The 11,707-nt window shown below is 46.8% G+C and overlaps 1 protein-coding gene across 1 annotated transcript in view; it reads left to right on the top strand.

Moving 5' to 3' along the window:
* Positions 1–219: 219 nt before the first annotated feature.
* The window catches only part of LOC104622035 (guanine nucleotide-binding protein G(k) subunit alpha), a gene marked incomplete at its 5' end in the record, with an annotated part of 13,900 nt that continues 2,412 nt past the window's right edge, over positions 220–11,707 (top strand). Inside the window, 4 exons of the mRNA XM_010288688.1 lie at positions 220–262; positions 371–512; positions 2,574–2,731; positions 9,391–9,519. Of these exons, the coding sequence (XP_010286990.1) occupies positions 220–262; positions 371–512; positions 2,574–2,731; positions 9,391–9,519 (472 nt within the window). The remainder of the gene's footprint in view (positions 263–370; positions 513–2,573; positions 2,732–9,390; positions 9,520–11,707) is intronic.

Raw genomic sequence — 11,707 nt, 5'->3', positions numbered from 1 at the left:
GTGTAGTAAGCATCAACGTCTGTAAATAAAACCTGGGAAGGATGTACCTGTGATGTGCTCTTCGGCGATCCCTCCTGAGGGGCTGGGCCAGCAGCAAGAGCCAAGAAGTATCTTACTCCAGACCCCATCAACCTCTGTGTGGGAATTGGGAAGCGTACATTCCATTCTTCCTTTTAATTTCATGGGGTTGCTAACTGGAATTTTTTTTGTGCGTTTCAGGTGCTGGAGAGTCTGGGAAAAGCACCATTGTGAAGCAGATGAAGTAAGTGAGAGTGCAGGCATGTAAACCGCATTTTTGTGTGAGACGAAACAAGAAATCCGTGGTGCCCTTCTGGTTTGGCTTGGGGATGACTGCTTGCTTTTCTTCCAGGATTATTCATGAGGATGGCTACTCGGAGGAAGAATGCAAACAATATAAAGTGGTTGTCTACAGCAATACTATCCAGTCCATCATTGCAATCATAAGAGCCATGGGAAGGCTAAAGATAGACTTTGGGGAAGTTGCCAGAGCAGTAAGTATTTCACTTATTTCCCTTAGTCTGAGTCTGCTGAGAATTGTGTTAATGAATCCTGGAAATTCAGTCCATGACACTCATGGTGGAAATATCTTGTAACAAAACATACAGCAGTGAAAGACCTTTCGTAATCTGTGTTACCAGTATAAAATGTCAAGTATTTTACTGAGGTTACAGGTAAGAACCTTTATAGTACTTTGAATGCTCAAAAAAATAATCCCGTAACCTTTGTCTAAGCTATTTAAATTTTCAACAAAATTCTCAGTTTCTGTTTAAATTGCTTGACATCAGTCCTCAGTAGTGTTTCACAGCATGGTGCCAGTTAATTTTTAAGCTGAGCCAAATAAATCCTAATAATTATCACTACTTGTATTTGTCCCCTTAGTTTTTTGGGGCTTTGAGGCCCTGCTTTTCCCCACCCATCCAGCTCTGCTGATTCCTTGTGCTGTTACTAGCGGTCACCTTCAACGCTTCAAGATGACAGGAATTGAAGTCAGGAAGTCTTGACCCTCGTGGTGGTGGGGAAAGCGCAGACAGAATGGGGAGTCGGGGGCTCCTGAAAATGTGTAGGAGAAAGGAATTGTGTATATCGGTGTAGGGCAGTGGCTGCACAGCCTGTGACTCTTGCTATCTGGCACGAATTCCTTGTGCTTACGGTTAATATACGGTAAGTGAAGTAACCTACTCTGTTTCTTTGTGGTACAACCACAGATATTTTGAATTTAGGATATAAGGCATCCTGGCTAAAGGGCATATCTTCACTTGCGTGTTAACCTAGGCTGCTGTTCAGCTGCTGCTCCAAATCCTCCCTGGTGTTCCCTTCCACCTTTCCCCTGTGCCTGTCGAAGCTGAGTGGTGATCTCAGCCTAGCTAACGTAGCTGGAAGGAGGCAGACATTAAAATCCAAGTTCCTTTCTCAGTTGACCTGCCCAGGCTTAGCTGCCTTCACAAAAGCAGAACAAGCGCTGAGTGCCAAGAATTTTGTCATGTCCTAGTCCACCCTGAAGGGCAAACTTTGCCACACTTCCCTAGGAAAAGACCAAGGGTAACCAAACCGACTGTCTTGCAGCAAACCACAGCAGTGACCTGTCGGTGTGGCACCATACCCAAAAGCGCTGTAGCTGCGAAGACTCATGACTGAGGTCCACCTGTGTGTGGTGGCAGTTCAGACCTTGATTAAGTTAGTTTAGGTGCCCGTTGCTTGTGCTAGAGACCCCTTTGGAGTAGGGTACGGACTTGACTCTTGCCCGAGCTCAGGTACGTGCTGAGCGGTACGATTTAGGGCTCGAGTGAGAGGAGCCGATGTCAGGAGGAGACAGTCTGGTGGGATAGTGAAAAGTCTCTTACATCTCCCGAAAGGAAGCTGGCAGATCTGATCGCTGCAGAAATAAATGTCAGTGTGGGATGGAGGTCGGCCTGATTTTTCACTTTCAAAATCTTGTTAAGTTGTAGAAGAGTGAGATCCTGCACTAAGACGTCTGGGAAGAATTTTGCATGCTCTAAGGCAAATACTCATATCCTCATCAGTGCATCCCATCTCCTGATGAATGCTTTATTAAGAAATTGGTCTCCCTTACTTCTGACAGCTATTGCAGCAAGTGGCAAGTCCTCAAAGCCTTAAACCTATAATCATCCACAACTTGCTTTTGATACTGCGTTCTGCCCTGTTGCCGTACTGTACAATGCTGTAATAGAGGTTTTCCAGTTTAAAAACTGCGGTTTATCATTTAATTCGTTAGTCTATAGTAGCACACTGATGTTCTTACCCTTCCTTTGAAACACTGTGCCAGGTGATGGAAATCTCCCATTTCGGGTGTGAATGGTGCCTGTTACTTCGGAGTGGTGATTCCCAGCAGAACTTGCCTTTCTGACCGCAAGAAAATAACGCAGTGATTTGGGGGAGAAGAGTGGATAGACAGCAGGGGAGAGGGGACCGTGATTCCTTAGAGCAGTTGCCGCAGCCCCTAGGATGGTTACTGATGTTAAGCCTCGCTGTAACTTGTAAAGGTATAAATGGGTGTAGGTCCTAACTTGTTTTGGTTTCCCCTCTTCCTGCAGGACGATGCCCGCCAGTTGTTTGTATTAGCTGGAAGCGCAGAGGAAGGCGTGATGACCGCCGAGCTAGCTGGCGTGATTAAGCGGTTATGGAGGGACGCTGGGGTTCAGGCCTGCTTCAGCAGATCGCGAGAATATCAGCTTAACGACTCTGCATCATAGTAAGAAACCGTTACCAGCTTCTGGGCTCTTCACAGCAAACCAAACGGTGTTCCGAAAGGGCCGGTGTGACTGAAAGCGGGGTGGTACTTGCATGGTGAGGGTCCCCTTCCGAGGGGGTGGACAGAAACTCTGGTCTAACTGGTTTACACAGGGCCGGTCTCGCAAGGTGACTTTTTGCTGTAGCTCATCAAAGTCAGTTTTACTGGTTGTCTTCCCTGTATGTAGTATTGGGGGGAGGGGGGGGAAATCCCACCACATTCCTTGTTTTGTGCCTAGGTGAATTTGCCAATCTGTTTTTAGTGGAAGAATAACTTAGCAGCTTGCATTAAGATGGCTTGTTACAGCAGGTGATCAGCTACGTCACCTTCATTACCCCTACAGAAAGGAGTAACATCTCCTGAAACTGAGCTCCTGATTAAACTACCAAATCAGTGATGAGCAACGATTTCCAATAGTGGGATCTCCTGATATTGGCAGATCAATATTCACGTAGTTGTTCTCCGTAACAGCTCTCACTACGCTTCTGTTCCTGTGCCTGCCACCACGCGGGCAGCGCTGCAGGCTAGCAATAAACCTGCTTATTGTTCTGTTTCTAAAATGCACACAATTGCTTAGCAATTGGAAAGTTATGACTAGATAAATAGGTTGCTGCTGGCTGGTTAATGAGAATTTTGATTAAATGCCTCATCTGTTTCCAAGAAGCAGGTTAGTGCAGGGAGGGGAAACTATTTCTTTTAATGAGAAAAACAGCTGCTGCTTTTTCTTTAAAGTTGTGTGCTTGGTCTCTCTAGAACAAATGTTTGAGACTTGGAAAGGATGATTTTAGGGTCAAGCATGCCTCCTCATGTCCACCTGAAAACTTGTCTCCATTCAGCCAAGTTGTAAGCCTTTGAAAAATGAGTTTGGAAGTGCTTTATAAAGAAACTTTATAAAAGAAACTTCAGATGTATCGCAGCTGAGTTGCCTGCAGGCTCTATCTGCACACAGCATATTTTAGCTTGAAAATAAGGAAGAATTTTTCAAAATTTGTAACTCCTTGACAGAGTATCATGGGTTTAGATCAAGGTAAGGCAGTTGACACGAGTCCGAGAAAGCCTCGTCTTGTCCTTTACAGCATGCAAGGAGAAAACTTCAGATTCAAAGGGAGAAAAAAGGATAGATGAGGAGGAGGATGAATGAGGGAATCAATGAAACATGTGGAGAAGAGAAGGAAAGCTTAGGGACTTCTTGAGCAGAGGATCTAGGGCAGAAAGCGTAAGTGGTTGAGTGGAGCTTAAGGAGGAAGCTGAAGATGGGGAACCTTGGCTTTGTGGTCTTGATGGTCACCTTTGAAAGAGAAGGAGAATGAAGACAGGCTGGAGAAAACAGGGCAGAGAGGGGGACAAACAGACTGGGGAGAGAGGGTGTGAGCCTGCTTATGAGGTGCCTACTTGATCTGACTGCCTTCCAGAGACTGGATTTTGTAGCGTTATCCCTGTTCCTGAATTTCTGCAACGCTCTTGTGTCCAGTTTCTGGTACTGGTAGGTGTAGTCACAGCCCCTGTGATGAATTGCCATCATGGGCTGGCGTCAAATCTGTGTGGCAGAGAGATTTCAGCCTGACGACGACCCACGTGGCACTTTTCTGTTAAGTGCATCACAGAATTTTGCTTCCCGTCCGAAGACCACAGGAAGCTGCACTAAAGCAGTGTTATTTTGAATCGGTAGCCAAGCAACTCGGCAGTTAGGAAACACTGCAAGTGGGTTCCTTTAGTGCAGAGCACCATCACGCAGGTAAAGACCTGTTTTCTTCTGCAGGACCCCCACCTCGCCAGTGTACAGAACGAGCTGGCCAGATGACTGTTCAGTCAGGTTTTTTTTCCTCTCTGCTCAGCGTGTGACTCCTGACCTGCCTTATCTTCTGGTGTTACCCAATTAGTTCTCTTGTTCCTGCTTAAAGGTTGGATGTTTTGCAATCCCTTTTTGTGGTGGTGGCCACATAGGTACCAGCTTTTGTGCACAGTTCTCTTGGGGGAATTTCACTTCCCTGTACCTTTCAATATCCCCTACCAGGGTTAGCAGCCTTTAAATATGTGCCCCATTTGAGATGGCTGAATTTCAGCTGGAAAACCAATATTGAGCTGCGTTTCAAGCCCGGTTCTGGCTTACTGGGTGCGGCTGCTTGCTTCAGGTCAGATCTCTGGGCCTCTGCTGAGATGCCCAGAAAGGGAGGGGGAGGATAAAAAGAGGAACGTGTGAGTGAGTGATTGTGAAAATTAGATGGCATCAAGAAGAGTGCTGTGGCAGAGAGCCAAGAGTTTTAGGGCAGCATCAAACCGATCTGAAAAACTTCTCTTCCTGCTGTTCCCTGCCTCGCTGAGCACTTCCCCTTGCGCAGGCAGGGATCCTGCCCGTTGGAGAGCTGCCCCGGCAGGCAGGAGGCCGTGTGGGAGGAGAGGCAGCAACTATAATAACGGTGTGTCATAATCCATACGCGACGGGCAGGGGTAAGTGCCCAAAGATAACCACTTGTGACACTAGTCCGAATGATCTGTCCTGGAATCATAGCTTTTTTTTGCTATGTTTTCTTCTTATTTTTGAAGAACAGTTGAGTAACTCTTGGTCTAAACTGCGGATGTTCAAGCACCAGTGTAAATGCTCAGCGTCTGCTCCAGGCACCATCTGATAATGTCCCTTTAGCAACCACCCTGCACTTGGTGTGACATTTCAAACATCTATAATTTTACTCGCCTTATTGCAACTTCCCATTTTTCTTCACCTCTGACGTGAGCAAATGGCTGTAGCTCCCCGCTCCCGTCTCGAGTCGATGCCGTGGAGAAGCGTTTCAGACCTTTGTGTGCAATTCTTGCTGTAATAGCCACGAAGAAAAAAAAAAAAAACCCTGCTTGATGGCGCAGCAGTGGGGATGCAAAGGCATGTCGCTGCCTTGCGTGTCTCTTCGATTACCTCTGTCTGATGCTTGGAAACGTTGGCAAGCAGATTATGCTTTAAAATATTTTAGTTGCTGGTTTTCCTACTTTTTCTGAAGTTCGTGCAGACACCAGTTTGCAGATACTGTAGGTAATTATCTGCAGTCTCACAGGCAATTAGCATAGCTTCTGATTAACCATTCTCTATTCTGGCATATCTCATCTTGTCCCCAAGTGGCAGTTTTGGCCTGAATTCCCTGACATGATGCTGGATAAAACCTAGATTATTTCTGTGTGGGTGTTTTTTTCTCCTCTTGGCTTTCAAGCACTAGCTTGCAGGGCATTGTCCTCCTGGTGCTTTTTTGTGATTCCCCTCGAGTAGCACCACCTTGGGATCGCAGCTCAAGTTTGTGAAGTGAGCTTTTTCGTCTGTGGGTCTGCCTTAGCTGGCCCAAGTGAGCGTTCAAGTTGATAAAGGTAACGCACAACATTCCCTTTTCCTGACAATCTGTTACCTTCTTTTCTGCTTTGCTTAACCTGCCAAAATCTACCTAAACAGAGGAGAGAGGAGGCAGACTCATACAAAAGAAATGCATTTCTTAAACATAGATTTTGCCAGATCTTCACCTATTTTCTTCTTGCTGCGGGAAGACTTGGCCAGAGATGATTAATTCTGTGTGAGCTGTCAACCTATGTAGGAAGAATACTGCTTTTTCAGACTGGCACAGCTGCTTGTGATAATGTTTCTTGGTGTTTGGTGGCTGCAAACACTGACCCACCTGGGTACCAAACCTGCATCTTTTTGCCCTCTTGTCTCCTCTCCCTGGCAAAGACTGGCTTTTGTTTGCTGCTCTGCCCTGGGGCACGACGGTGATGGCCCCTCCTTCCCGTAGCTCAGGCTGTGGGTAGCCGTTCATAATAAATGCTTTGTATGAATCTTTCAGAGACGTTTTTGGCCTTGAAAGCATTCTTTCCAGTGCTGAAAGGAAACATGACTGAATTGTTAGGAAAATACCATTCCAGGGTTCATGTGAGCATGTGGAGGAGGGGAAGTCTGTTATCTTCACCAGCTGAAAGCTGTCCACTTCAGAACATCCCTCTCCTGCAGTCAGTGTTTCTTAGAGCAGGCTGAGTGTGAGATGGGATGACGCTGAAGCCGGCAGGTTTTCTGATCAGACTGGAACTACAGATCCTTGCACACGCGGGCATTGAACCGGTGCCAGCCTGGCACAGGATGTCCTGGGAAGGCTCGGAGGGTCACTGAGACAAAGATGAGGCTTTTGGTCAGCTTTTTTTTTTGTACTCGAGCCCTCATTTTAAGGGTGAAAAAAGAAGGAAAACAAAACTGTCTTTTTGCAAGCTTGTATTTGCAAGGTGAGAAATAGCTGGCTCTGTAAACACAAGGATACAAGGTGGGGAACAAGTGTTGCAACCTCAGCATATGAACGGAGCCTGGTGGTAAAGGAGATTGTGAAAAGGAATTCAAACTGCGTGGGATGTAGAGAGATGCAGCAAGGTATATATTTTCAGTTCCCGAAACAATATTTGTGAGGAACATCTTCAAACTTTCAGACAGACTGTGGCAAGCTGGGGGTTATGAGTCGCTCAAAACCATGAGTCTCAGACCGTGCTTTTCCAGTTTTTTTCAAGTTCCACTAAATCTGTAGAGGGAAACAAGTGGCAGTCTGCACAGGCTGGGCTCTGCAGCGTGGTTTTGTCGGGTGGGCAGGCTGCTGCTGCTTCTGCCCACAAAGTCAACTGCCTCTGGCAAGGTGAGGATGGCTGGAAGAGGCTGCGTGCACGCGCGCTTGGGCCGCTCTTCTGCTACCGAGAATCCCTGTGCTGGATCTTCCAACTGCGTAGGCATTTCCATGGGACTTGCCCTTTGAGTCTCCCTGGAATTAGGCTGGCAAAGCTTTTTTTTTAAGGCAGCTTGCAGGTAGAGCTCCACTTAATCTGATACACCTTGCTCCCCTGATTGATGGGCAAGCATTTGAGTGGCACTTTGCAATTCATTTGGTGGGAGTTGCCTGACTCCACTCCTCACTGGCTGCCTAAAAAGCCTTAAGTAGGAATTATACCACTTTCACTGCCCAAACTTCTGATGCTGAAAGCTGGCAATTAGGAGCAGATGCTTTACAGCTTCAGCTTGCACATTTATCACTTCAGTGATTCAGGGGAGCTGTGTGACCCATATCGAAGCCAAGCTGTTAGGAGCTGCTGGGTCAGTTTTCAGGTAGCACTTCCACCAGCTTTTGAACCACCATATTCCAGCTAAACTCATACTGGTAGGAAAGGTGGGGAGGGGAAATCTGGGCATGTTATTTCCTCAGCAGAAATATTTCTTAACAAAAGCCTAATGAAGGTAAATACTTTCCAAATTCTGTTTGGCTAAGCTGAAGCTAAAGCCAGTCCCAAGCCTAAGTTTTGGGTGCTGCATTTCTGGTCAAAAAGCAGTTCACAAACCTGTCATCCCACTGAGCATGAGAGAGGAATGAGGGGAGTTGGCCCTTTCTGGGCTAAAACTACTTGCAGGTACCAGCTCATTGAGAAAAGCCCCGCGGCGCTGGGCGAGCTCGGGCAGGAGGCCGGCAGGTAGGCTGGATTCTTCCGGGGTTCAGAAAATAGGTCAGCGCTCGGCAAATATGCCGGCAGTCCTGGCCAGAGGAGATGCTGAAGCTGACAAAGGAGGGAGATGTCGCTCACGATGTTGCCTGCTTGGTGACGAAGGTGCGTGGAAATTTGCTGTTCCTGGCACAGCTTTCAGGTGCATGGGAAGGAGTGACAGCGGATCTGTGATAATGCTTGGTGCGGAGGACGAGCTTTATTGCATCACTGTAGAGCCGTTGTGCCACTAAAATCTCACAGTTGCACGGTACTGTATTGATTAAAAACCACTCCTGATAAAGACATGGCCAAAGCTGTTAGGGATAATGCTGCTGGCAGCTGTGCACAAAGTCTCTTCCCAACGGAGCTGGAGCAATCCTTGTCTGCTTTGTGGAAGCAGGAGGCTGTTGCCTTCCCCTTAACAGGAAGAATGAGCTCAGAGGTGTTGCTGGCTAGAGGGATTTCTGATGCTGCTGGAAGTGATGTATTTACCTCTTACTTATGTGTCCGAGAGCCGAACTACAAAGGGAATCCGCTGTAGCTGGAATTTGTTGGGGTCTCGATGGGTGCATTGCCTTGATGCGGCAGAGAAATGGCTTCCTCCGGCGGCCATGCCGTCGGGGAGCCAGGTGGGTTGTGTGTTAGTTTGCCCTTGCTAAAAGAGGTGAATGAATTTACCTGTTTGGGGCTAGTTCTTGATGCTTAATTCTTTCCTCCTGGTTCATTTGACTTATCCTTGCCCTTTAAACGCAAGCCACTGGATTTACTGCCTTGCGCTTTGATGCGAAGGACTTTGACTACTTTGAATTGCCCCAAGAGATACCAGTCTTGGCATGGCTTCTGCATCAGCAGTACTTCTTGTGCTAGCTTCTTATCAGGCTTGACTCCCCAGCTAGCTGAACTCTACCCAGCACATGCTGCAAGGTCATAGAGGGAAGGGTTAAAAAAAAAAAGCCACAAAACCCAACAAAATCAACCCTGGGATAGACCCAAAGGACTTTGTTCGCTGCATGTTCGAGGGTCTGTAGTACGTGAAGATGATGAATAAATTCCGTGATGACTTTCTTCTGCAGTTTATAAAAGATTCATAACAAGCAAGCAGACTAAAAAAAGCGCATCTTGTGTTGTCTCTTCTGGTTTAGTTACCTAAATGACTTGGATAGAATATCCCAGCCGACCTATATTCCGACTCAGCAGGATGTTCTGCGGACCAGAGTTAAAACTACAGGCATTGTGGAAACTCACTTCACCTTCAAGGACCTGTACTTCAAGTAAGTGAAGGGCAGCGCTTGTCCCCGTGGACTGCGGTGGTTTCTTCAGCGCGTGGTGGTGGTGGTAGGTCCCACACCTGCGCTGCAAAATGTCTTGTCCTGTTTTAACTGTCCTCCTTGCCTCCGTTACACTCCCTCTCTACTGGCGTTGCTCACCGGAGATACCGGTTTGACTTTTATTTGCCTTCTTCTGTTCTTTTCAGCTGCTTTTATGTTGGAACCACAGACACAGGTACTGACTGCTTGTTTACAGGATCAAAAAAAAAAAAATACTAAAAGGACACTGACTCCTGGATTCTGAGTTTGATTTTAACCCTTTCCTTTGAAGCGGGAGATAAGAGCTCTTCCCGCAGTCAGTCTTGGCTCTGGGCTGCATGGTGTTCTCCACGAAGGTGTAGATGACTGTGCTGACTGACACTTGCTGCGGAGCAGGCACGGGGCATGCAGAAAGTGTGCTGGGGACTGGCTGCCTTGGCGTGACACTGCGGAGGACGGCGCTTGCCTGTCCTCTCTGCCTTCTAAATTCAGTCCCTGCAGGGCTCGGGTATCAAGCCTGGTCTTGGCGGTGTCCCTTTACGTATCACTAATCGAGCTCCCTCTAACCTTCGTAGCCTGCAGTTTAGCTCTCCTCCCTGCTCTTGATCCGCTCGTTAGAAAATCCTCGCTTTGGGTCCCCAGCGCACTCCTGATAAACGGCCTGGAGCCCCGTGGGGTGGGCATTTGTGTGCTGTAACGCAGATGTAGGAAAATGCATCTGTATTTGAGCGAGTTCCCTTCGTCTGTGGCAATGTTTTCGAGTCTTTGTTGCTCAGAGCCTTGAAATAAGCATTTGTTTGCTTATTTTCAGCTTGTGTTTGAAAACAGTTTGAAAGAGCTATAGCAAAAATCCAAGTGTTGCTTTATAAAATCTGATTTGTTTGTGTGCTTTTTTGGGAGAACAGTAGCATTTTGGCTTCTGAACTGTCTTAACTTATGAACCATTTTAACAAAACGCCTAAACACTTTGTGTCACCGAGCTATTTACGTGGCTTCTGGTTCGTCCAGGGAAAACTTGTCTTCCATCGTGATGTGTTAGAATTAGCGTTTCCAGCTGCGGCGTGTGGTGCTCTTAAAAATCATCACGTCTGACTAATGGAAGAGTGAGCTGGAGGTAGCAGGCATATTCCGTTTAATCATTATAACCCTTCTTTTAAAGTGAAACGGCTGAGCGCTCGGAGGCGTGCCTCCCTGATGCAGAGAAGGGAATTGCTCTTTCCCAAGCCTGCCTGGAGTCATTGATCATGTGCAGAGCCCGAGACATGAGGTGTCTCGTCTCGGAGGGATTTGCTCCACAAAGGAAAGCATTAATACATCTTAAACACTGAAGCTGCCATCTTTCCCGTGACGGAAGCCTTGATGTTAAATCTCAGACGTTAATAAAGGGCTGAGGTAGCCTTAGTATAACTGTGACTCGAATTTGGATTAGCTTGGCGAAGCTGCGCCGTGGAGGATGCTGTTCCTTTCCAGACGTCTCCACGCTAACAGCGGAGAGTAACGGCAAATGCTACAAGCTCAGTCAATAGCCTGTATCCTCACAGAGATTTTCATCTTTCCTCCTGTGGTCCGTGGGGACAGTTTACCTTAAACAGAAGATTGGAGTTAGCTGAACGGCGCTTCTGGCTGCCTTGTTTGGCATCATTAAATTGCCCTGCTTTGGGCCCACCCTGGGCAGTTTCTCTCTTGTCTGCCTGTTTGCTCTGATAACAAATCAATGTTTATGATTTTCATAGCTCTTGGATATTGACTTGTATCTGGCTTGATTTAATTAAGTCAGTCCATCAGAACATCCTGGGCAATCCTGCTTCTCATCCAAATATTTTGGTATCCAAGATGCTTGCATCTTTTTTGTAGACAGAAATTCTGTAAGCGATTCTGCAGCCTTTAAATTTCAGTGGCTCACAGATTACTTTTTTTTTTAATATGTGAAACTGTTTTTTAACCCCATCAATTGTTTTTCTGGGTCCCAGCAGTAGTGTGCAGGCAGTAGGTTCCAGATAATCCTTTGTCAGACGCAGTGTAAATTAACGGGAAGACCTGACTATGAGTAGGTGTTTGGAGTCCAGTCAAGCAAATGGATTGTTACTAAGGAAATAGGAGACAGAGAACAAAATAAGCATGCCCTGGTGAATCAGCAGGTGTAGGTAACGTC

The sequence above is a fragment of the Phaethon lepturus genome, unplaced genomic scaffold, assembly GCF_000687285.1.
Source record: "Phaethon lepturus isolate BGI_N335 unplaced genomic scaffold, ASM68728v1 scaffold22686, whole genome shotgun sequence".
NCBI lineage: Eukaryota > Metazoa > Chordata > Aves > Phaethontiformes > Phaethontidae > Phaethon > Phaethon lepturus.
The sequence above is the reverse complement of the archived record's forward strand: the minus strand, read 5'-3'. Positions and strand labels throughout refer to the sequence as shown.